Source organism: Neomonachus schauinslandi, chromosome 2 (assembly GCF_002201575.2).
Source record: "Neomonachus schauinslandi chromosome 2, ASM220157v2, whole genome shotgun sequence".
In the NCBI taxonomy this organism is placed as follows: domain Eukaryota; kingdom Metazoa; phylum Chordata; class Mammalia; order Carnivora; family Phocidae; genus Neomonachus; species Neomonachus schauinslandi.
In genome coordinates this window covers 115,234,446-115,261,582 of record NC_058404.1, presented here as the reverse complement: position 1 = coordinate 115,261,582, position 27,137 = coordinate 115,234,446, and the positions used below count along the sequence as shown (strand labels likewise).

The 27,137-nt window shown below is 41.7% G+C and overlaps 1 protein-coding gene across 5 annotated transcripts in view; it reads right to left on the bottom strand.

The window, feature by feature from the left end:
* Positions 1 to 21,453, bottom strand: part of PAPSS1 (3'-phosphoadenosine 5'-phosphosulfate synthase 1) — a 100,480-nt gene extending 79,027 nt beyond the window's left edge. Inside the window, exons 1-3 of one of the 5 annotated variants that reach the window (XM_021684512.1) lie at positions 21,174 to 21,453; positions 8,828 to 8,942; positions 3,808 to 4,043 (exon numbers count right to left, since the gene is read on the bottom strand). In XM_021684512.1, the coding sequence (XP_021540187.1) occupies positions 3,808 to 4,043; positions 8,828 to 8,942; positions 21,174 to 21,233 (411 nt within the window). In that variant the 5' untranslated portion in view covers positions 21,234 to 21,453. Of the gene's footprint in view, positions 1 to 3,807; positions 4,044 to 8,827; positions 8,943 to 11,194; positions 11,245 to 12,579; positions 12,626 to 20,219; positions 20,285 to 21,173 lie in introns of those variants that run through there. The other 4 variants (XM_044912647.1, XM_021684514.1, XM_021684513.1 and 1 more) reach the window with 4 other exon arrangements.
* Between the last annotated feature and the right edge of the window lie 5,684 nt (positions 21,454 to 27,137).

Genomic DNA, 27,137 nt, shown 5'->3' with positions numbered 1-27,137 from the left:
TCTCTTCCCCCAAGCTGGAATCCCGCCTATACTAACCAAATCAAAGATGACAACACTATTCACCCAGAATCCCAAGAGTTGTTCTGGTTCCTTCCCTTTGCCCCACACCCCCACCCCCTGGCATTCTGTCACAAAGTCCTTTAGATTTTGCCTCTAAATATTATACCAACCCAGTTTGCATTGCTTCCCTACTCCCTAGTTCACCTCATTCCTCATCTGGTCAATTGCTACACCCTTTTAAAAGTCTGTTGGCTTCTAGCTTTGATCTACTCAAAGCCATACTCTAACACTGTCCCCTGGATGACAGACGATGCAAATTCAACCATGTCACTAACTTTTCAGAGATTCCCCACCATCGTCAGGGTAAAACACAAACTTCTTAGTGGGAGGCTTCAGGCCTTCTATACCTGGCCCCACCATTCTCAGTCTTGCACTTGATGTTCTATTAGTAATTAATACCTGCCTGGTCTACCAAGCTGTTTGGGCCTTATGCCTTAGCCATCTCCCCTGCCAGAAACCCTCCACTCCTCTCTTCTGCCTAAAGCAATATGCATCTCACAGCACCGATCCGTGGTGAAGTCCTCTAGGAAGCTCTCCCTGCATCCCCAGAATGATGGAGGGCCCTTGCTTCCTCTGGCTTCTGGGAGAACCCACTATATACCTGTCATAGATCTTATTCTGCTACTCTGATTCTCTTTTCATTAGCCACAGCATGTAGCAGAATGACTAAGTAGTGACCTTATTAACTGATTCCAGCTGTCCTTCTAAATGAAGGGGTTTCCAAGTTTCTAGCCATGGCTCTCTTCTCATTCTATACAACTCCTCCATATACTCAACTTCAACTAGATTTCAATTTACAGTTAATGATTCCTAAATCTATCTCAATTCTACACAGCTCTCCTGAGCTCCAGAACCAATGTTCCAATGACCCACTTAGATACGCCACTAGGATTTCAAACCTAACCCACCTAAAAAGAAATAGTCATCTCCTCCCTTCCCATCCTGTATTTTCTACCTCAATCATTCCATCTTCTATTCAGAAAGCACCGTCCTTCATGTTCACCCCAAATTCAGCAATCAACCAGGCACCACATCCTACTGATGCTATGGGCTCAAGAGCCCTCAAATGCACCCTCTCTTTTCCATTCCCATTGTTGCTGCTTGAATTCACTCCAAAAGCCTCTTCACTCATCTCCTATCTCCAGGCCACTCTTATTCCGGGCTTCAAAGGGGACCTTACTGAAATGCAAACCCAGAGACAGCATTCCCTAGTACAATCTCAAACTGTTTAGTCCCCTGTGGGGCAAAGTTCTGAGCAGTGAAGGTTTATCATCGGACCTCTGTAAATCGCTCTAGCTTCATCTCCCCTCACATTCATCCTGCACCACAGTCATTATACATCTACCTACAGTCCCCCAAAAGATCGAACTCCCTCACATTTCCATGCTGCTGCAGACACTGTACCGTCTCCTCTGTCAAAATAGCTTTCTCCCTCCCCTCTCACTGGTATGCTCTGATTCCTCCTCCACGACTCAGTTCAAGCAGCACCTCCTCTGTGAGTCTTCCACGGCATCTTTCACAGATACTTACCTCATTGCCAGCTGCAACGTACTGTAACTGTTCACACCTCTATGTTCCCACCAGACTAGCTAGGAACTATCAGGTTTACTTTGAGAACCAAGATGCCCTAGTTCAGTGGTGACATGGAATAATACACATATCCTCTATTATATGGTTTGATGCAAATATCACAGATTTTGACACATCCTAAGCATAGTCCAAACCCCATTCTTAGTGCTTTGAGAGATGAGATCAACAAAATTTTACTTCATACTATGGAAACAAGGGAGCCAAAAAGCAGATCAGCATGTACTTTTAGAGACCCAGCTGACAGCTCTCCAAATCCCGTGTTACTCTCTCCTCTTCCAAGAGTTGCACAAAGTCCCAAAAGTGCAAGAATATCAGTTATTATATTACTATGAAAACTTCATATCCAAGGATTCAAGAACTCAAACTATCATTCTCTTCTACACTTCATTATCTAGTACACTTTAAACTGATATACTAACATTGTTCCCAATGTTTCAGGAAAATGAAAAGTAACTAGTCCTCACAGGACCTTTCAGGACTCCTGCCATGGTTCAATTAAGTGAATCTTTGTAATTAACACTCCATCTGATACTTACCTATAACTCTAACAGCTCATATTTTGGTGTTGCTTTTAAAAAAGTCTACGTAACCATCCAAATTCACAATACAGTACTAGAACTGTGCTATTATTTGTTATATTTACTGAGTACTTACCACACACCAGGCACTGCGCTGAGAGCTTTGGATGCATGATTTACCTAATCCTCAGAGCAACCCTATGAAGTAGGCATTGTCTGAGCTTATGAAAGTCAAGTCAACTGGCCAAGGTCATAACAACAACTGGCAGAGCTGAATTCCAACCCACTGTTTCTGGCCCCAAAACCCCTGCCTTTAACCACATAGTAATTCACCTGTTCTTTCACATCTGAGTTATGCTGTCATTTAATAAACACTAAATATCTACTGTGTTCCAGGAGCTGGACCTGGCATCAAGATTATAAAGACAAATAAGATGTAGTTTCAGCCTTCGAGGAGCCAGTGGGTTTTAGAGGTTATGAGGCATGGTGGGTGAGAGCATGGATTCCAGTGACACTGTCTGGGTGCAAATCCTTGCTCTACCATGTACAGTATGTGACCCTGGGTAATTTATACCTGTCTCCTCACCACTGCCTTTTTTTTTTTTTTTTTTAAGATTTTATTTATTTATTTGAAAGAGAGAGTGAACAGGGGGCGGGGCAGAGGGGGAGGGAGAGGAAAAGAGAATCTCAAGCACACTCCACACTAAGTGCAGAACCCAACGCAGGACTCAGTCTCAGGACCCTGAGACCATGACCTCAGACAAAACCAAGCGTCAGACGCTTAACCGACTGAGCCACCCAGGTGCCCCACCTCTGCCTTCTTCACTGGCTGTGAGCACTAAAGGAGTTAATTCATAGTATACAGTCAGTGTTCAATAAAGGTTAGCTGCTATGATTTTTATCACTACTACTACTAATGCTGCTGCTTTTAGCACCACCAACCAACGATACCATATGAGAATGATGGTGTGTTACAGGGAAACAATGCGTTATGGCACAATTATAAGGGCACCAAAGACAGGTGTCCCACAAAGCCCAAAGGACAAAGGGAAGGTACTCAGGAGGAGGAGACACCTACCCTGAGTCTCAAAGCACAAACAGGAGTCAAGTGATGTGGAGAAGGATCGGTGGAAGAAGAAGAGTGCCTTTCAGGCAGGGGAACAAAAAAATCTCACAGTGAGAAACAATACGGTTTTTTAAGAGAAATACGAAAAAAGTGAAATGGTGCTAAAATAAGAGGGAGAGTGTAATAAAAGAGGAGACCGAAGATCTAGAAGCAAAGTAGCCATAGTCAGGCACACGTGAAAAAACTGAAGACTTTCCCTGGTGTCGGACACATGTTGAGTATTTACTATGTGTTTACTGAATTGAAAAGTCAAGCTTGAAATAATTTGGCCACTGGCTTGAGGTCAACAAGTTTGCTTATACTGGGAAGGGAGGGGTCACAGCAGGTTTTATCAAAACTGAATTTACTCAGAAAGTCACAGCACAGAAATGCCGTAGGTTAATTTAAAATAATTAAAATAAAATAAAGTATTTGAATTGAGCTTCAAAGCACAGGTCAGTTTTAAACTGTTCGTTCTACCTGATAGCATACTCTCAATGACATGAGAACAGCAATAGCACAAAAGCCACATACCTGAGTATAAGGTGATATAAAACTTGTGATGCATACTAAGCCAGCATCTGCAAACAGCTTAGCAACTTCTGCAATGCGTCGAACATTCTCCTCTCTGTCTTCAGGACTGAAGCCAAGATTCTTATTGAGACCCTGACGAATGTTGTCACCATCCAAAGTGTAGCATGGGATACCATGGCACACCAAGTACTCCTCTAAAGCCATGCTCACTGTGGTCTTTCCTGCTCCAGATAAGCCTGAAAGTGAACAGTCCAAGCACAATTCAGATGCAGCATTAGAAGGATAACCACTTAGTAATAAAGAATTTAAATCACAGCCTAAATTACATTCATTATTCATAGCCATCTCTCAGTAACACTTTTCCCACATTTCTCTATAAGATTTACATCTTAGCTAGAAAAACATCTGTAGTTCAAATAAAATAAGCATTTATGTTTTTTGGGTTTTCTAAATTACAACAGACATTTATTTAAAGTAATACATTTGCAGCTCAAATAGTTCGAAACTGCACATTTCAGGTTTACCCAACTTCTTAAAAATATTTGAGGAGAGCTACGACGACAGATTTCAAATCCATGATTACTTCTTCGCCTACTCCTCTATTTTCTTTGCCGAGCAACTTCATTCAGATGGGGTTCAAGGTAGAATTGATCCTGCTCATATTTTGTCCACTGCTCATTACGCAAGATCTGCTGCCTCCTAGTCAGATCCAGTGCTCTCTCAGTGTGAAACACCCTGTGGTTATACAGGTTCTCAGGAAGCCTTATGGCCTCTTTCACATCATCATTCTCATATACTGTATCATCTCGCATTAACTCCAGTTTATTGGACCCTGTGGCATCGTGATACCATTTCGGAATACCCTCTAGCCACCAGCTTGTTGCTGCAAGGCCTGTTCGCCATTTTGACCCAAGACTACAGCGTTGCCTACTCAAGCATTTATGTTTTTAATAACTCCTGTCTATGCCCAAAGGTATTCTAGAAATTACTGTTTCAGAGGGTAGATATTCACTTTGTTCTCATTACCACTATTCCAATGCTACATGCCAAAGTAAAAACAGAGTAGTATGCCCAAATTATTTCCAGGGAGGTAAGAAAAAGGACAAAAGTAAGTAAAAATAAACATTATAAAGTTATTTCTATATCCCAGAATCAATACATTCCACAGACTACCATGATAAAAGTGTCTGGGAGTCCAATTTATAATATAATTAACCTTGAAAGAACATCCTTACCTCAACTCACCTTCCTCTACCAATGACGTTTACTCACTAAACAACAAGGAAAAGGAAAGCATGTATGTATGCACTAGAACATGCCATCTCGATGAGTATGCAAGCACAGAATTCACAACTAAGGTAGTGATGAGGCAAGAGATAAAAATGGAAGTCTCACGTACTGATTCCTTTGAAAGAAGTCATGATGGTAGAAGGCTAACTAAAAAAAAAAAAAAAAGTGGATTATGTGTTAGGAGGATCAATAGTATTAACTGCTTTATATATTAAAAACTTGTATGTTGGGGAGCCTGGGTGGTACAGTAGGTCGAGCATCTGACTCTTGGTTTCCACTCAGGTCAGGATCTCATGGTCACTCAGTGTGGGGTCTGCTTGAGCTTCTCTCTCCCTCTCTCTCTGCCCCTCCCACTCATGCTCTTTAAATCTAAAAAAAAAAATAAAAAATAAAAAACCTGGTATAGCGGATCTTATTTTCCAAAGATGGCTGCAACAGAATTTCCCACCCTGCAACCTCTTTGACAATGTAACATCGCCACTGTGACATCAAGAGGTAGAGTCTAATTCCCTGCCCTTGAATCTGGGCTGGCCTTAGGATTCACCTATCATGAAAAGAATGCAGTGAAAATGACAATGTGTGACTTCCAAGGCAGGGTCAGAAAAAGCTGTTACGCAGTTTCTCTTTGGACCCTCCATTTGAGAGAAGCCTGCTATTAAATATCCTGAGGCCACCATGCTAGCAAGATCACAAGTAGGTGGTTCAGCCAGCTAAGCCCCCAGCTGACAGGTAGCATCAAGTGAGTTAGTGATCACCGACGCCAGCAGGTGAACCTTTAGACGTCAGGGAAAATCACCCCGCTGAGCCCTCCTGAATTCCTTACCCACAACATGGTAAGCAAATTAAAACGGTTGGTTTACGCCACTAGGTTTTGGGTGATTTGTTACACAGCAATAACTGAACAAAGAGATGGAGGCAGGGGGTTCTGTCTTTTGTTGTTTTTAACCAGCAGCTGAGCACTAAGTATGAGAAGAAAAAAAAAACAACAACAACAACTCTGAAACCTGAACTCTTAGACTTTATACAAGACAACCTAAATGATAATAAAAGTACCTATTTATACATACGTGTATATATACTCATTTTATGTATACATTTAGTTTGAAACAAAGTAAAGAGAGAAACAAAAAAAAAAAGAGACTGCTGAAAATTTAATTACTGACACAGGAAGTTTCATTGATGATGATTACAGGGAACACAGACAAAAAGGCAAAGAAATTAAAGCAGTTAGAGAAAATTAATACACAATTACAAGAGAGATAATCCAAAACTAGATAAGGAAAATTAGTATACCTGAAGAAAAGGAACCAAATGTACTGGACTGACTAATTCCCCACCCCCCCCAAATTCATACACACCGGGAACCTCAGAATGTGGCCTTAGTTGTAAACAGGGTCTTTGTGGATGTAATTAGTTAAATTAAATGAGGTCATACAGTACTAGGATGGGCACTAAATCCAGCGATGGGTGTCACTACCAGGCCATGTGAGGATGAAAGCAGGGACTGGAGCACTACATCTACAAACCCAGGGAGCACACAGGATTGCTAACAACCTCCAGAAGCTAGGCAAGAGGCCTGCAGCAGCAGATTCTCCCTCAGAGCTTACAGAAGGAACTAACCCCACCAAAACCTTCATTTCAGACTCCCAGCCTCCAGAACTGTAAGAGAATAAATCTCTGGTGTTTGAAGCCACCCCGCTGTGTAAAATAATTTGTTACGGCAGCCCTGGGAAACTAGTACACCAACCAATGTAAAAATATAAAAGAAAGTTTATCTGAAATAAAAATCTGAGAAAAAGCAAACTGCATTCCAGGAAAATGGCAAACAACTCAAAATAGCTTGACGGATCCTGGTTAAGCTACTGAATTGCAAGAAAAGGGAAGAAATCTTTACTTCCATTTCCAACAATATTGTCAAAAAAAAAAAAAAGATCAACAAAGGCTACGGAAGATTTGATAACATAATTAACAAGCTTGATCTAATGAACATATGTAGGGCACACGTCAGGGAATAGATGTTCTTTTCAAATATATATTTACGAAAACTGATTATCTACAAGATCATAAAACAAGCACCAAAAAATCTGAAAAACAGTATTTATAAGCGTCACAAGTGGTTAGATCAATGGAATAAACCATGTTCAAGGAAAGGATTACCCAATATTGTAAAGATCAATTTTCCCCAAAGTTGACCTTTAGATACAATGTAATCCCAAACTAAATCCCTACCAGATTTTCGAGGAACTGGTTAAACCAATTACAAAATTTACACAATAATGCAAAGAGCCCCCGCCCCCCCCAAAAAGGTTAAGATATTCCTGATGAAGAATAAGGTAAGAGGACTTACTTCACTGGATTTCAAGACTTATAAATATATAGTAAGACAATGTGGCAATAAAAGAGGAATCGACCAGTAGGATAGATCAGAGAGCCCAGAAACAAATCCACACATAAGTGGAAATGTGACATATGACACCTGGCATTGCACAAAAAAAGGATGACCTCATCAATATATGCTCGAGACAAACGATTATCCACATGGAAAAAAAAGAAAATAGATCCCTCCCTCACATACACACAAAAATCAACTACAGATTGATAAAGGGCCTAAATGAGAAAGGTAAAACTTCTAAATAAAGGAAAAGAAACAATTTTTCTGGGACCGAGATGAAAAATGGAAAACTCCTAAAAAGGAAAAAAAAAAAAAAAAAAAAAATCAAATTAGTCTCACACTTCTTCACATCATTTAATACCAGAAGACAGTGGAATAATGTTTTAAGAACTTCAAGACAAAAAAAGTATGAAGTACAAATCAAATATATATTTTACCCAGTCAAATCGTCGTAAAAGACAGGCAGACATTCTCAAATATAAAAACTCAGAGAATTCAAAATCCAGTGAGCACTATCTTACAAAAACAATTTAATGATGAAATATAAACACTTAAAACTGGACCCAGAGAAAGAGCTCATGATTGAACAACGCCATAATAAAAGAACTAATGGTGAGTTGATGGATATAGAATCAATTTACTTACAGAACTCAAACACAAACAATTATGAAAATTTTAAATTTAAGATTAAGAATTATGAAAATTTAAGAATGTGTTATGGGGGCGCTTGGGTGGCTCAGTCATTAAGCGTCTGCCTTCGGCTCAGGTCATGATCCCAGGGTCCTGGGATCGAGCCCCGCATCGGGCTCCCTGCTCTGCAGGAAGCCTGCTTCTCCCTCTCCCACTCCCCCTGCCTGTGTTCCCTCTCTCGCTGTGTCTCTCTCTGTCAAATAAATAAATAAAATCTTTAAAAAAAAAAAAAAATAGGGCGCCTGGGTGGCTCAGTTGGTTAAGCGACTGCCTTCGGCTCAGGTCATGATCCTGGAGTCCCGGGATGGAGTCCCACATCGGGCTCCCTGCTCAGCAGGGGGTCTGCTTCTCCCTCTGACCCTCTTCCCTCTCGTGCTGTCTCTCATTCTCTCTCTCAAATAAATAAATAAATCTTTAAAAAAATAAATAAATAAATAAGATGCATTCGGGTTTTTCCCTTTATTTCAACAGCAATTCTGTAAAGAACAAAAGGAATTACCAAAAGGAAATATGTTACAATTAAGCAACATAGTTAGTTACATGTAGTGATGTTCCAAATACAAGAACAGCTCAGAATTTAAATAAATATGCTTCATCCTGGTTCAAGGCTACTTTTGAAATTAACTAATTTCTCTCTCTTGACCCTACCTGTCAGCCAAACTGTGCAACCACGAAAACCACCTCGGGTCCCCACGACCTGACCTCTCTTGTTCCTGCTGACATGATGAGCTTGATAGGTGACATTAGTTGCTCTCTGCATCCCCTGGAAAAAAGAAACAAAATTCTGATTCACCTGAGTCCTTTAAAAAGTAAACACATATTCTTCGCTGTCACTGTTCTATATAACATGCCATAAGCAAAGAAAAAGATTAAAACTAACAGCTTTCTTTTCTTTGTAGTACCTAGTATGGCCTTTGATGCTTTACATACACCAATGAATTTAACCCTCAGAGCCAGGACAGTAAAGACTCTTATCTTACTACTGTGGTTTTACAAATGAAGATATTAAACCTGAGAAAAGTTAAATGGCTTGACCAAAGTTCCCATAACAAGGGATGGCTCTCCAGAGCCCAGTCTTCCACTCACTGAATCATTCATTCAACCAGTATTTACTGAGGCCCTACCAGTTTACCAAGTGAACTAAACACAGGGTCCCTGACCTCACTGAGCTTACATTCCACTGGGGAGACAAAGCAATAAAACTTTATTGTAATATCAAAGAGTGACTAGTGCATTACAGAAAATAAAACAGGGTATGACTGGAAAGAGGAATCAGGGAGGAGTGCCTCTTTAGACAGGCTGATCAACAAAGGCCTCCAAGAAGGTAGCATCTAAGCAGACTCCTGAACAAAGTATGGAAGGTCTGTAGGTATCATGAAATGCATGATGGGAAAAAAAAAAAGAGATGCATTGTTTATTTGTGGTTATTCCACAAAAAAAGTGGAATGCAATTTTTCTTCCAAATTATCTTCTTAAACAAAAAGAACATAAATTTACACAGGCCTCAAAGAATCTGAATAGCCATTTCTCCAAAGAAAAAATACAAATGACAAATTAGGCAGATTAAAAGATGTTCAGGGGCACTTGGGTGGCTCAATCAGTTGAGCATCTGACTCTTGATTTGAGCTCAGGTCACGATCTCAGGGTTGTGAGATTGAGCCCCACATGGGTCTCCACTAGGCGTGGAGCCTGCTTGGAATTCTCTCTCCTCTGACCCCATTCTCTCAAAAAAAAAAAAAATTCAGTATCATTAGCCATCAGAAAACGGCACATCAAATCAAAACCACAAGGAGATACCTCTACAACCCACTAGAATGGCTATAATCAAAAAGACAGTAGCAAGTGCCAGTGACAATACTGAGAATTTAGAATCCTCATACATTTGCTGGTGAAAATGCAAAATAGTAGAGCCGCTTTGGAAAACAGCACTTTTGCAAAATGTTAAATATACAGTTACCATATGACCAAATAATTAAACTCATAGATGTATACTCACAAGAAATGAAAACACATCCACATAAAACATATATACCAAGTTCACAGCAGCATTATTCATAAAAGCCAAAAAGTGGAAACAACCCAATCGTCCATCAATTGAAAATTAGATAAAATACTTTAAAATTTATATATCCATTCAATGGAATATTATCTGGCTGTAAAAAGGAATGAATTTCTCAAACTCATTACAATTTGGATGACCCCCAAAAACATTAAGCTAAGTGAAAGAAGTCAGTCACCAAGACCACATATGGTATAATTCCATTTATTTGAACTGTCCAAAACAGGAAAATCTAGAGAGACAGAAAGCAGATTAATAATCGCCTCAGGCTGGGAGACTGGGGGCCAAGGGGCAGGGGGAGTAACTGCTAATGGGTACAGGGATCTTTTATGGGGTGATAGAAATGCTCTAAAATTGTTTGTGATGACAACTGCACAACTCTGTAAATATACTAAAAACCATTTAAACCATACACTTTAAGCAGATGAATGTATGCAAATTATATCTCAATAAAGCTGTTTTCTACAAAAAACAAAAAAATGAATTACAGAGTCTCTATTTTATCTTCCTATGGAGCAAAAACGTAATTCAGGTTCTTTTTTTATATTTATTTATTTATTTGAGAGAGCATACACCCGTGCATATGGCAGGGGCAGGGGGTTGGGGGGGCAGAGGGAGAGAATCTCAAGCAGACTCCCACTGAGCACCAAGCTCCACATGGGGCTCTATCCCACAATCCCAAGATTATGACCTAAACAGAAATCAAGAGTCCGACGCCTAACCGACTGAGCCACCCAGGCGCCCCTAATTTAGGTTCTTTTTAGCAGCATGTCTTTATAAAATAGATATGTGACAGCATTTTTTTGAAAGGTGTTTGTATTTGATACCGCTTATCTTATTCAACATTCATTCAAAACTATTTACTGAATGCATACTACATGCCTGAAATTCTTCTAGGTGCTGATGAAACAAGAGTGAACAGTACCAATAAAAATCACTGTCCTCATGGGACTTACCTAGTCCTCCCGCCTAGTGCAGTAGTTCTCAAGGTGTGGCCCCTGCAGAAGCAGCTTTTGCATCTCCAGGGAACAGTTACAAATGCAAATTATCAGGTCCTGCCCCCAGGCCAAGGGAATCAGAAACTCTGGGGTAGGCCCCAACAATCTGTACTTGAAAGCCCTCCAATCGTGGGGCACCTGGGTGGCTCAGTCGTTAAGCATCTGCCTTCGGCTCAGTCGTTAAGCATCTGCCTTCGGCTCAGGTCATGATCCCAGAGTCCTCGGATCGAGCCCCGCGTCGGGCTCCCTGCTCAGTGGAGAGCCTGCTTCTCCCTCTCCCTCTGCCTGCCTCTCTGCCTACCTGTGCTCTCTCTCTCTCTCTCTAATAAATAAATAAAATCTTAAAAAAAAAAAAAAAAGCCCTCCAATCGATTATGAAGCAAGCTCGAGTTTGAAAGCCACTGGATTAATGGGAGAGCTGGGGGAAAAGATAAATAAGTTAAGGCAGGAATAAGTATCAAAAAGAGAAAAAGTCAATAAAGCAAAACTGTGAAGAAATTTCAGAGAAGTGACGTTCAGACAGGGTGGCCAGGCAAGGCTTCACCAAAAAAGAGGACACTTAACACCTGTGATGACTTCTGGGGGAAGCATCTCCACACAGTGTGCAGAATGAGCACAAGAGTGAAAAAGTGACTAGGGAAATCTAGAATGGTTGCTGGGCAGTCCTAACGACTCACATGAAGCCAACAATCATCAATTCAAAGCAAAACCAGTCACCAGGACCATGTTTTCCGCAGCCGCATCAGGGACACAAAATGAAGCAGGAGCAATTGGAGTGGATCCAACTAGAGCTGTAGTCTGGCCCAGGGGTCTTCAAAATGGGGAATAAACAGCCTTGCTATAGAAGCATGAACTGTGGGGGGGTTTTTTGGGGGGTGTGTGTTTTGTTTTAGAAGTATGAACTTTATAAAGGAATGTATTTCTATCCAGATCTTCAACTTCTGGATGGTACTCCTTTCTAAAAATGGTCTGCCTGAGGTGCCGGATCTCTTTGCCCACCTCTCCTTCCCCGATCCTCCTAGTGTACAGGACAAAGCATCTCTGCCCTTCTGAGTCCTACTATCACTCATTGCAGAAAATCCTCTGGGGCCAAAGGGTAATCTGACAATTCTTTGAATAGGCGCACCACAAAAGCTGTACCCCTCCTCCACTAATCATCGCATTAACAAATGCATTTCCAATAAAATTATGCTCTACGTGTTCAATAATCATTTCTGAAAAATTGTAACGCGGGTCTCCCTAGCTATTTCTTTTCGATGAACTAATGAAGCAAACATTACTTTCCAGCTCTACATTTCCAAGATCTTAAACAAAAACAAGGTTCCACACATGGAAATCCTCACCTCTTGGGAATCAGGGACACCTCTTCCCATGGGTCGCTAGTTTCAGCTCCCAGCCCAGGTGCCTGGGTAGAAGGGAGTGGAGTCTGAAGGGGTGGGTTGAGGGAGTGGTTTTGAGGAGGGTGCTAGATAGTTAGCTGCCTACACTGACAGAACCTGTTTGACTGGGGTCATTTTGCTTTGGGGTTTATTCCAAGTTATTCTGCTTTGGGGCAAGAAGAAACATGCACCTAATGAATTTTAATTCATTCTGGCCCTGTAAAATAGCTCCTGTTTTTCTTTTTAAACTGAGTAGAATGCATAAAATTATCTGAGAAGCTATAAACGGCTGAGGATGCGGTTTGGAGAAAATACAAGATAAGCACAGGTTGTCTGTTTTAACCACAAGAAAAGAATGCTACCTCAGGGTTCCTTGCATCCTACCTTTAAAAAACTCTGGTAGCAGATATGGCAATCTAAGGAGGCTTATTGTTTGTGGGTGTTTGAGATTTTTCATATTAAAAAAAATCTTAAAAAAAAAAAAAGATTTTCTACAACCTCCCACCTCCCAGTTTCTCAGAGTAAATCAAAGAGCATTTTTTAAAACTACTGGAAAGGCAAAGTGGTGGGATTATGCCTGAACTTTACTGAGAATCTCAAGGCCACTTCCACAAGCAATCTTCTTTCAGTCCCCCTTCCCTTCTTTTCCACCCATGCTAGCCAAATCCTATAATTCCGCCCGAAAGAAAGGACATTAGTGAGTCACTGAAGGGCCAGTGAGTTATTTCCTTCCAATTCCACACTCCTACTCTCGGTCTTCAATGGCCTAGCTTCTTTCCACAAGATGGAGAAATCAGGCTTACAATTTCTTTCCTAAGAGGCTGGGTGGGTTGTAGAAATATTTATGTGGCTTGGTACGTACACCCAGGCAGTCCCTGTAATAACTTACTGCCTATATGATTTGTTCTTTAGGGACTGTTTTATACTTTCAGCTGTCTTTCTATGTATATATATTTTGACTTCCTTGGGAGGGTAGGTCAAGCACATGAGTTACAGTTCTATCTTCCCCAGCGCCCAACCTCTTTCCTTGTGCTAGTCAGTGCTCAGTAAAAGTTAGATCTGAGGCATTTATTTTAAAGCATGATTTGTTGGGCGCCTGGGTGGCTCAGTTGGTTAAGCGACTGCCTTCAGCTCAGGTCATGATCCTGGAGTCACAGGATCGAGTCCCGCATCGGGCTCCCTGCTCGGCAGGGAGTCTGCTTCTCCCTCCGACCCTCCCCCCTCTCCTGCTCTCTCTCTCTCATTCTCTCTCTCAAATAAATAAATAAAATCTTTAAAAAAAAAAAAAAAAGCATGATTTGTTTTCTCTGCATAACTTGCAAATGAAATGATGACTGACATTCAGAAACCTTAAGTTTAGCAGAAGTGGGACAATTCATTTCAAGAGAATTATTCACTTTCTACACTTGGGGTTAAACAACCATCAGTCCTGTTACTAGGCTAACATCACCAGGCCTCTGATATTTGTGGTGCACATTTTCTACACATTCTACAAACTTCTGTCATGACGCACACAAGAGGCCCTGTGTGCCTTTTTGACCCACCTTAATTTCCACATGGGTGGTTTTATTTTATCCACTTCCCTATGGGAGAAATTAACTTCTCCTATGATGTCTTTTAAAGAATTGTAATGCCTTGTGAGTTCACTACGATTTGATGAACAACTCTGCCTTTTTAAGTGAAATCTGTAAAAGCACAGAGCATACACCAAATATCAAGCATAATTCTGGACTCAACACCCATCACCCGCCCCACCACCCACCTTAAACTGACTGCTAAACAGTGTGCTCCTCCAAGAGAATCTCTGAAATGATTAACAGTCATGTTTCTTTTATGTCTCAACACAGACTATGGAGAGATGGCAGAGTATCATGTGAATAAGTTGAAGAGATGGTCAAGTACATATAAAGAGAAGAAGCCTTTACTTCACAGAGTTACTGATCAATTAGTTCAGTTACTGATAACTGAAGTTAACCTTTTGAACAAGCTAAAGACAAACAGCAAAAGAGAAGATCATACAGTCCTGGAGGCTGAGAAAATCTGAAAATGCTATACTTAAAAACTTGCTACTGCAAAACACGTTGCACAGCAACACTGGAAGGATGTTTCTGGTCAGAAAGTGAATCACTACCCCAGGCCTCCTGAATCAAAACTAAGTTACTGGCAGGCTTTCCTGATTGCTGTCAACTATCATGCATGTGCTCTGTATATACATGATGGCTCTCCAACGAGTCTGTTTTAAATATTAAGTAACCTTTAAACATTAATGGAGATTTTTTTAAATGTCAATACCTTTAATGGAAGGGCCCCTGGATGACCTCCAGGTGGAAAACCCAGCTCTAAGAGATTCCTAGAAGATTCCTAAGACTATCTGGTGATGGAGCCCTTTTAGATACAATAAAATAAAATAAACATTTCAGGGAATGGGGCACCTGGGTGGCTCAGTCATTAAGCGTCTGCCTTCGGCTCAGGTTATGATCCTAGGGTCCTGGGACTGAGCCCCACATCGGGCTCCCTGCTCATTGGGAAGCCTGCTTCTCCCTCTCCCACTCCCCCTGCTTGTGTTCCTTCTCTCGCTGTGTCTCTCTATCAAATGAATAAATAAAATCTTAAAAAAAATTTTTTTTCAGAGAAGAGACAAAGTATAAACAGATAAAGAAATCATTACACCATGACAGACCCCTGCGCCTCTCACCAGGCTGACTACACATAAGACGCAGCTCAGAAGCTGGGCAGACAAAAATACACTAACATCTACCTTGAAGTTGAAATTAACTACTAAAACCATAGGCGAGTACATACAAAAATGTGTACACGAATGTTCACGGCAACATTACCCATAATAGCCAAGGAAGAGAAACAACTCAAACGTCCATCAAGTGACAAATGGATAAACAAAATGTAGCATATATCCATAAAATGGAATATTATCCAACCATCTAAAGGAGTGAAGTTTGATAACATGCTACAACATGGAGAAACCTTGAAAACATCATGCTAAGTTTAAAAAGCCAGACACAACAGGCCATACATTTTATGATTCCATTTATAGGAAAGTCTGGAAGAGAAATCCAGAGACAGAATGTAGACTACTGGTTGTCAGGAGCTACAGAGGAGGAAGGGGTAGGAAGGGGTAGGAAGGGGAATGACTGCTCATGGGTATGGGATTTCTTTTCGGGGCAATGAAAATGTTCTAAAATTAGATATTGGTGATGGCTGTACAACTCTATGAATATACGAAAAAAACAATGAACTGTACACTTAAACATATGAGAAATAAAGACACAGGGAAGGGATGCAAGCATGAAAAAAACTAGAGAGAAGAGACTGAATAATGGCTACATTCATCTAAAAATTAGAAACTGGACTTCTATAGATAATGTCTAATATTCCCACTATTTTTATTGTTAAAACTCACTTGGTAAAGAACTGTACCCTTAAACGAAATTTCACAGAAATAATTACCACTTAAGTAAATACCAAAAAGAAAAATTATTCTCTTCACTTAATTTACTTAGTAACTTGCTTTCAAAACAATTCAGGGTTGGAGTTTGACTATTCCGTCACTGGTATGCTATAAATAATTGATCTGTCTCAGAGCAAAAGATGGTGACTTCCAGGCTGGTGGATGAGAAAATGGTATTATCAACTAGATTTTACTTTAAATTACTAATTTTGCATTTCACAGTTATGCAGTTTTTTCCCTTTTTCTTACTCAAAGCAAAGAATAAAATAGTGTTTCTCAATTTCAGCATTAATAACTTTTAGAACCAGGTAATTCTGTTGTGGGAGCTGTTCTGTGTACCGTGGGATGTTTAGCAACATCTTCTATCCAACAGATGCCAAAAGCCCCACAGTGCATGCGTGCGCACACGTTAACAATCAAAAATGTCTCCAGACATTGTCAAACACCCCCCTCAGAGTGGCAAAATTTTACCTGGTTGAGAACCGTTGGAGTAGAGAACTACCCCTCAAAACTCAAATGTAACAGAGCCAGGCAAAGCTTATTTCACAATTCACATTTAGAGACACAACTCTGCTAAGGGAAGGCTAACACTGCTGGTACCCTGCCAGAAGCCAGGTCTGCAGAATCGCCCAGAAGCATGATTCCAAAGAAGCCACTATCTCTCGAAATTTCCTTGCCCCAAAAGAAAGTAAAAATGAATCCATAAATACATAGAGAGTAGGAAAAAGTGTTGGCAGCTATCCCAAAGGAACTTTCTAGACCTGCCCTGTCCAATACAGTGCTCTAAGACCCTGAAAATGTTCTATACTCCACTGGCCACTAACTACATATGGCAGTGCAGAACATGCAGCAAAGGAAAAGAATTTTTTATTTTACTTAGTTTTAGCTAAATTTCAATTGCCACAGGTGTCTGGCAGCTATCAGATTAGACAACACAGATCCAGACCTTGCCATCACTCTTCTTGTTATTATTGTTAGTCAACATTAAGAGTCCATTCTTAGTAGAAGTCCAGCTTTCCCTCTTCTTCGGGCAATTTTTCCAGCAGCATCTCCCTGGAAGATCAATACCTGCCCCTGAACACAGTCAGGCCAATGTTCTGAAGAATGAATATGCTGGCCTCTTCCTCAGCTTTTCATCAGCTGTATGTTCCATTTCTAAATGCTTGTTTCTTTTCTGTTCCACCTCGGTCTTCCCCAAAATCCAGAGTGGGCTACTGGCCTTCTATGAAAGGCATCTAGCAGTATAAGGAACAAACTGCTCAAAACGGAGAACTGGTAAAAGGGAAAATTATCTTATTCATTTGTTTGCCTTTTAATTAACTCTTTCCCAGACAGAATGCAATATCCACGAGAGCAGGTAGGACTCTGTCTTTTTACCACTGCATCCCTAGCACCTAAACAAAGGCTTGCACAAAGTTGGTGTTAAATATTTTTGAATAAATAATAACAAGAACACCTTAAATAGTGCTCATGTGCCACGCACCACCGTCGTGCTTCAAATATAGTGACTTATTTAAACCTTACTATAACCCTAGGAAGGTAAGCACTATTATCTCCACTATAAGCTACGTTTTATTAACTACATTATTACCTTTGAGGACAGTGAGGCAGAGAGGCGTTAGGTAATGTGCCCAAGATCAGACAGGTGGTAAATGACAAAACTGTAATTTGAATCCTACCACATATGGAGTTTATTCTCTAACTTAAGCGGTACGGAGATACTTATGTTATCTAGGCTTTTAATATCTGAAGCACCGAAGCTTACTCTGTAGCACACTCCTTACCCCCATCCTGCTATATGAACTGCGTGTAGACACAGAACATCCGTAATGAAATCTCACTACATAATACATGGTAACAGCAGCATGCAACATGATACAGGGTGCACAAACAATTCGGCAACATCCAAGAGTATGTGCACACAGAAGGCCCCGCCGTATGGTAAAGCAGCCCACAGCTCTGAAGATTTTAGTAAGTGATAAAGGTTACCAGGCATCCCAGGCAGAAGGAAAGGGCTTGTGTAAAACCATGAGGAGTAAACTCTCCTTCAGTGTTTAACTATCATCACTGTTACCCTAGCCCCCAATCTACTTCCCCATTTCCCAGCATGTCACTACCTTTCTCCCCATGTCCCGGGATTAAATCCTCAGTATCAACTTTTAACCCGCCTCCCTCTTTCATCCCCTAATTGCGGTCAGCTCCTTCTTACTCTTCTTTGAATGTTTTTAATGCACCTATTCCACTATTCCCACTACCACATTAGCCCAGCCCTTTGTACCCTCACACTTGAATTCATACCAAGAATAACTTAAATAGTGCTCATGCACGAGGCATGCTTCAAATCTATTAATTCATTGAAACCTCACTATAACCCTGTCTGTTCTCCAGGACTTTGACATCTGGACTCTAGCAGTATTTAACTTCCTCAGTAGCCCAGTCTTCCTGGAAATCCAATTTCGTCATGTGATGGAAACTTTAAAGGCGTATGGGTTCTTCACACTAGTGTCCATTAGTTAACTTACGTATGTGAAAGGGAAATACGAGGGATTTTTGCCCCATCTCTATTGGGGCAAAAAAAAGACTTCTAAGGCCCATAAAATTAAAAATTCTAGCATCCTCAAAAATCTCCTATGGATCATGATCCCAGCGTCCTGGGATCGAGCCCCGCATCGGGCTTCCTGCTCAGCGGGGAGCCTGCTTCTCCCTCTCCCTCTGCCTCTCTCCCTGCTCATGCTCTCTCCCTCTCTCTCTCTCTCTCTGTATCTCTGTGTCTCAAATGAATAAATAAAAAAATCTTTAAAAAAAAAAAAAAAAAAAAATCTCCTATGGAATTAAGTCTTAACTCAGCAACCAAACGTTAACAACTGCACAACCTAGCCCCACCCTACCCATTCAAACTCATTTCCACTCCTCAATAAAAATTCTCCAGAGTAGGAGCGCCTGCCTGGGTGGCTCTGTCGGTTAAGTGTTCAACTACTGGTTTCAGCCAAGGTCATGATCTCAGGGTGAGGAGATTGAGTCCTGCGGTGGGTGGCATGCTCAGCAGGAAGTCTGCTTGAAGAGTCTCTCCCTCTGCCCCTCCCCCCCACTCGCTCTCCCTGGACCTCTCCCCGTCTCTCTCAAATAAATAAATAAAAATCTTAAAAAAAAAAAAAAAATCTCCCAAGTAGTTAAACAGGTTTCTTCATTGTTCCTGGAGTAAAAATAATATTAATTCTTATTCCCAGCCCCCTTATTCCTTCAGTCCCTCTCTGACTCACAAATCTGAGCACATTTCTCCTCCATAAACCCTCTCCAAACACCCAAGATAAACTAACCTCTGCTCTAAATTGCAATAAAATGCGTCTTACACCACTCACTGTGGTGTCATATTCATCACCTGGCAAATGCCACCTACAAGCCCAACCAGGCCATGAGCAACTGGAAGGCAAGCACGGAGTCCCTCATTTTTCATCTTCTCCAAGAGCAGCACAAGTCTCTACAAAGAACACACATCTATTTGGCAAAAGTTAATAAATAAATTATGGATGGTATAACTGAAATTATCTGTAAATACCCTAATTTAGCCAACCTATTTCCCTAACTAGGAAATACTTCAAGGTACAGGAACAATACTAAGTTACATGGTACTGGTTTCACCGCACCTTCAAATTCATTATCTTCGTTACCCCTCAAAACAGCCCAGTGAAATGCACACTATTACACCCTTGTTAAGTCGGCTAAGGTTTAAAGACATAGAGTGTTTTTCCTCAAGAGCACTCAGCTACTAAATGGCAAAGCTGGAACCAGCGACCATGCCAGTAGTCCAATGCTCTTTCCAATGTTGTAATTCACCTTTTATCTCCTTTCCCTCCTTATCACATAAGGTTAAAAGGAGAAAGGAATCACATGAGAATCCTTGGTAACAACAGATACGGTAAATTCACGACTTCAAATGAACATTTGCCTGAAATGGCTTTTTTTTCTTTGACTCATCAAGGGTAATGATGATTTGCAAGGTTGCATTTAAAATTAAACCTCGTGATCGTATTGTACTGTGAAATAAAAACCCGTCTAAACTTAAAACCGTTTCCCTTCCTGACTCCGAAGTTGGACACCCCCCTCCCCCTCTCCCCCCTGCAATCTGCTCTATACTTACAAAATCTTAAGGCCGTTGATCATCAAAGAATTAAGGAAGGAAGCAACCTTCTGAGAGCACAGCACTTGACCATCAAATCCAACTGGCAGTTCTTTTTTTTTTTTTTAATTTGAGAGAGAGAGAATGAGAGACAGAGAGCATGAGAGGGAGGAGGGTCAGAGGGAGAAACAGACTCCCTGCTGAACAGGGAGCCCGATGCGGGACTCGATCCCGGGACTCCAGGATCATGACCTGAGCCGAAGGCAGTTGCTTAACCAACTGAGCCACCCAGGCGCCCGCAACTGGTAGTTCCTGCTAAACGTTATAAACCATTAGTCTTCCCATACCTTACTGTCTCCGGAAATCGAGTCCTTAAGACTCCATGTTATTTGTTAGACATTCCAATCTAATACCGAGCCACAAAGAACCTCAGTTCAGAGCAGTCTCAACTCATGAATGGCCACATTGTTGGGTACTCTCCCTTCACACTGAAACTCAGAAATGGAAAGACATGGAGATGGATCCAAACCTGGGCTAAGTGCACTGGCAGAGCCAAGAAAAACTAGAACGCACCGAATGCGCCCGCCTTCGCCTCCTCCGCAGACCTTCAGGCCACTTTAAGGGATGCGGGCAGCATCCCCCGTCGGGGGTGCACGCTTCAGCAGCCGCCAGCTCACTCCCAAAAGATTCTCTTCCAGGTCTCTTCTGAGCCGAGGAGCTGGGGAAGAGGGCATTCTTCCCCCCCAGAAGGTGGGTCGGACCGCACACCACGCCCAGCCAGAGACCCCAGCCGCGCCAGCCCGTCTGGCACCCCCCGCCCCCGCAACACCGCCCCAGCTGGGAGGCGCCACGGCCTCGGGTACCATCCCCGAGCTCCAAGAAGGATGCAGAGGAGGCGGGAGGGAAGCAGCGGCTCCGGAATGAGCTGCAGCCACAGCCTCCCAGAGCCTCCTTCGCTCCTCTGCCCCGACTCACCCAGTTCTGCGCATTATTGCTCAGCTTGACTTTCTTGCACAGGCTCCCAGGGACCTCCATAGCCGCAGAGTGCGCTCGGGTGCGGGGATCCTCAGCTCCAGGAGGGTAGCAGGAGGAGAGGAGAGGCCGGAGGGGGCGGGGCGGGAAGGCGGGGCCTCCTCGCGCTGGGGTCGGCACGCGCTTACGTACGCACGCGCTCGTGCTCGGGCCTCCTGCGTGGCGCGTCGGCCGCGCCTCCGAAATGGGTCTGGAGCAGAGGTATGTGGGGAGGGGCGAAGCGGCGGGCGCGAACCTTAGGCCGGAGTTGGGGGCGGGGCTTTGGCGCTCGGAACGCGCGCGACGCTCCTCCCTCTTGATTCTGAGGAGGGGGCGGGGCCTGGGAAGGTAGTCGTGGAAGTTTCCTGGCTTCTCCCCGGCTCGACGTCTTGTGCTGCGCAGGCGCTGAGGCTGGAAACGAGTCCCAGGCGCGTGCCGCCTACGGAAGGGCAAGGGAGATACCTGGCTCTCGGCATTTAGCGTGCTTGGCTCCCTTGCAGCTGATGCTGGTTGGGAGAAGACATTGATGTAGTCTCTTGACCCTGTGGCTTTTCCTCCTTAATCCTGGCCACCGGTCTCCTGTCTGCCCAATCTGTATCCTTGTCACCCTGGCCCCCCTTTACCCACCTGGCCACATTTAAAAAAGGGATTTTACAGCCTCGCAAAGGGAAGAAATGATTTACCGGACAGCTCATTCGCCACACGTTCTTGGTGGCTTTAAAATTCTGCTCGGCGGCGCACAACTTCAAAAAACAGTCAATGCCCCATCCTTGGTCATCAGTGATTAGTATCTTGACTGGGATTCGTGGTTATCTGCAAGGTGCCTCCTTCCCCACTTGGGAGACCTCTCTTCATATCAGGAGATTTCTGTCCAGTAATTCTCACCGGGTAGGCCAAAAGGGCCCCTATATTATTAGCTTTTCCGGAAATTCTTAGAGGACTGAAACCCAGGCTTATTGAAGGCTGCTGGTTACCACAGGTTAGAATGCCCACCTGTGCAGGACATTTTCAAATTTACCTAATTATTACAAGGCTAGTTCATAGGAAAATGGGCTGGGGTATGTGGGGGCTTCCTCCACGAGTTCTTGCCCCCCTCCCTTTACTCTTAAGGACTTTTCCACAGCTTACGCCTGGCACAAAAATAGTTGTTTGAAGTTCTCGGTAACCCAGTACTCTCCACCTCCCATCCTCCAGGCTCCCCGCCCCCCCCCCCACCATCTTCAATCACGAAGACCTGAAGCTATTGCTTCTTAATAGCTAGCAAATCAGTTCTCTATTTCCCCCACTGTTGCTGTCTTTTATTAGGCCTTGCCCATATCCAAGAGGAATCACAACTAGTACCCGTAACTAGGCATCTTCCCACCTGTGCAGCTGCTGGCCACACCCCTGTCACACACACCATTCTTGAAGTGCTGTCCGAGTGGTACTTCTAAAATGGAAATCTGACTTGGTTTACTTGACCATGTAAAATGTCAGTGGTTCCCTATAGCTTTTTCTAGGGGATGTTCAATTTGAAGTCTGTATATAGAACTGAATTTCAATATAATTCTCAATTCTGCCAGTAACAGGAATGAACTTGGAAGTTCAAATGAAAACACAGCACCACATGTGGAATCAGCCATTTTTCCAGCAAGTCCTACGAAATGATATTTAGAGGGAAATGATATAAAGACATCGCAATCTGGGCTTCTAGTTGTGCTTATTGCTTCTCAGTCCTTATTTCTGAGATTTTCCAATGAAAGACGTTTTTAGGGTTAAAATATATTATGAGTTTACTTTGATAGTCTCAGTTCAAATTCATGATTCCAAGCATCAGTCATGCGAATGAGCCTGTAACATCTTGTCAAACTGGAAACAAGGAAATTATCAAAAAACACTAGAATTAAACAAACAACAACAACAAAAACCACAGGATTATGTCAAAAGGACTCAGAAGCCAACTTCAAGAAGTTTTCTCAAGTCAAAGATGGCATAATTAGATTAGAGCAACAAAGGGATAATAACTATAAGGTATTGACACAAAATATGTTTAAATGTGGATGTTGATATGCTGATAATGATTATAATTAAAAGAGAACCCATTGTCATCTTTGGAGGATGCTAGGAAACCAACTCATTATTTTGAAAATTGATAAATAAAGGGAAAGAATTAAACATTTACCCTGCCTTCTCTGCATTAACTGTAAGTTAGGTAATGAAAAAATTGATGAGAGGGGCACCTGGGTGGTGCAGTCAGTTAAGCATCTAACTCTTGGTTTCGGCTTGGGTCGTGATCTTAGGGTCTTGAAATCAAGCCCTATGTCAGGCTCTGTGCTGAGCATGGAGTCACTTGAGATTCTGTCTCCATCTCCCTCTGCCCCTCATGCACTCTCTCTCTCTCTAATATAGATAAATCTTTTTAGAACATTGATGAGAGGAAGTTCTCCTTGTAGAAATATAGCTAATAAATGAAGAAGGAAAGAGAGGATTATGATATCACCATTTTTACCTTCTAATGAAATAATGGATAAAGACAATGATGTTCATGGCTGCTAACATCATGAAAATAAAGAACATCAGATCGATCAGAACTTTTTTGCCTCCTGATGATTTTTTTGCCTCTGTAGTATTAATGCCCCCTTGCAATCAAGCCTGATCCTAATCAAGCTTTCAGGCCTAATCACAGTTAAATCAGAGGAAAGAGGAAGATGTAAAATCACCGTAAATGCGAGCAACCAAATCCAAACTGTGGAAAACCCTACATCATAATGACCTGATTCTTAAATAATTCAATTAAAGGGGAAAAAAAAACAAATAAAGAACTGCAGATTAAAAGAAAATCTAAGATTATTATTAAGCAATTAAAATATATGGAATTTGGGGTGCCTGGGTGGCTCAGTTAAGCATCTGCCTTCGGCTCAGGTCATGATCCCAGGGTCCTGGGATTGAGCCCCAAGTTGGGCTCTCTGCTCAGTGGGGAGCCTGCTTCTCCCTCTCCTCCTCGCTCAGGCTCTCTCTCTCTTGCTATATCTGTCACTCTCTCTGTCTCTCTCACATAAATAAATAAAATCTTAAAAAATAATTATATAATTAAATAAAATAAATGGAATTTATTTGACCACTGACTCACATAGAGAAGAATTTTTAATGTATATAGCAAGAGAGGAAATTTGAAGAGTCCCTGGATTCTTGATATTAAAGCTTACATTTTTTGGTGATAATAGCTTTGTTGTTATATTTTTTAAGGAGTAATTTTAAAGCTACATATTGAAGGATTTATCGATAAAATGGCAATGCCATAAGTTTCCAGAACCAAAATGGGGCTCTTGGAAATTAAACACAAGATAGCAGGAGTGGAAGAAAAGGTGAAGATATCTCGCAGAATGCAGAGCAAAAATCCTCTAAAATAGAAATAGAATTTTTAAAAGAAAGAACAGTCCAGGAAATCCAACATCCAAATATTAGGAATTCCAGAAAGAGAAAAATCACAGGAAGAAATAACCAAGGAAATTATTCAACAAAATATCCTAGAAGTGAAAGACTTGAGTCTTTCACTGTCCAGCTCAATGGATAAAAATTGAACATACAAAGCATAGCACTCTTGTTTGGAAACCCTACAAGCTTCCTAGGAAAAGGAGCATTCAAAAACAAAGAATCAGGAATGAAAATGAATTGAGGGTACCAAGAAAAACACTGAGAGCTAGAAGACAAATAGAACAATACCTTCAGAGTTCTGAAAGAAAATAATTTCCAACCTAGAATTTGGAGTTATACACCCTTTCTCAAGGAAATAGTGGAAGATATGCTCCACTTAAATGGAAAAAGGGAGACATGGCATTCAGAGAACAGAAGTTTCCACACAGGAGACTGCCCAAAGGGAATTCCCAGGTTGATGGTGAAGGAAGATCCGGGGATGTTAGCCATGTACTGGGTCTAGAGGATACTCAGTCAGAAGGCTCTCCAAGGAGTCGGAAGGCCCTTGGAGAGCCTTGTTTAGGAAGACAAAATTAATAGAGCTTCTGATGGAAATGATCATACTGAAAATGATTCAGACAACTGAAAAGGAGTTTGGGGGTATATTAGTGATAACTACTTAGAAATGTAAGTCATCAAAAAGGACACATTTATCACACCCTTTTTTTCCCCTTAGATTTTATTTATTTATTTGTCAGAGAGAACAGCAGGCAGAGGGAAAAGCAGGCTCCCCGCTGCGCAAGGAGCCCAATGTGGGACTCGATCCCAGGACCCTGGGATCATGACCTGAGCTGAAGGCAGACATTCAACTGACTGAGCCAACCAGGCATCCCTATCAAACCCTTTCCACACAAACTATTTCAGGGTAATCAAATAGTTGATGAAGAACAGTTTATACTGATAAAATTTAACTAATAAATGCGGAAGGAACATTAGCATTTTAAAACCACCATTTTTGATGGGTAGTAAGGAGGGCACTTGTTATTATGAGCACTGGATGTTGTATGTAAGTGATGAATCATTGAATTCTACTGCAGAAACCAATCTTGCACTTTATGTTAACTACCTAAAATTTAAATTATGAAAGAAAGAGAAAAGAAAAGAAAAAAAATAAAAATCACCATTTTAAACACCTGATGAGGTAATTAATATAGGCAATAATCATTAGTGTCTGCTAAAAGTATTCAGTGAAAGATAGTGTGATGGTTAATTTTGTGGATCAACATGAATAGGTGACAGGGTGCCCAGATATTTGGTTAAACATTATATTGGGTAAGTCTGTGAGGGTGCTGCTGGATGAGATTAACATTTGAATCAGTAGACTAAGTAGATTGCTCTCTCTAATGTGGGTGGGCCTCATCCAGTCAGTTGAAGATGTAATTAGAACAAAAAGATGACTCTTCTGCAAGAGGGAACTCCTCCTTTACTTCTTTGAGCTAAGACATTGGTCTTTTACTGCCTTCAGACTTGAACTGAAACATTGGTCTCTTGGGGGTCATGCCTGCTATCTTTCAGACTGGAACTTAGGCCATCAGCTCTTCTGATTCTCAGGCTTTGGGACTTGGAGTGGAACTGTACCATCTGCTCTGCTGGGTCTCCAGCTTGCTGACTACAGATCTTGAGACTTCTCAGCCTCCATGATCACGTGAGCTATTTCCTTATAATAAATCTCCATCTATCTATACTATTGGTTCTGTTTCTCTGGAAAACTCTAATACAGGTAGGAAAGGGAATTTTATAATGGAGGGATCAGGCTGATACCACCTGCACCCACTTAATCAATTTTAGCATCTTCTAAAACTGGGACACCAGATATCATGTACCCTAAAATGTGATATAATAAGAAATACTCAGCACTAATTGTTTTAATTTGTGTTGTTCAAGAAGCAGGGCATGGAAAGGAGGATTTGAGTACAAGTCATTTATATAGGAGGTGAGCCCAGGAAGCACCATTAGTAAAGGGGGAACATGATATAGGAACATGAAGGCAGTCAATAAAGCAGCCATTGTGGGTAACTGGAGCTTAATCCCACTGAGTAACTCCGAGAAATGGTGTTGCATACGTGCTTCAAGATATATTACCTGAGAGGAGAGAGCTGGTGTATTATTACCACTCCCTTCTGTCATTCTTCAAGGACTACTCCTAGGAAGTGGAATGTTCATTCCCTGGTAATTTTGGATTGCATTGCACGTAAATAGAGAGGGCACTGGTCCCAAAGAAAGCGTTCATGCAAAGAAATGGAGGTTTATGCACAAGTGGAAGTCAGGATGGTATGTTCCACAATAGTAAAGGCTGAGAGGATGTGCATGCAGCACCAGAAGTGTTGGCTATAACCACTTACGAAGTATTCTTTAGAAGACAAAAAAAAAAAAAAGCAAGGGCATATGTCTCTACTCTTTCTTTTTTTACATAAGAAGTTTCTTATTTTTAAGAAGAGTAAAAACAATAAAGAACTCCACAAAGAAAACCACACA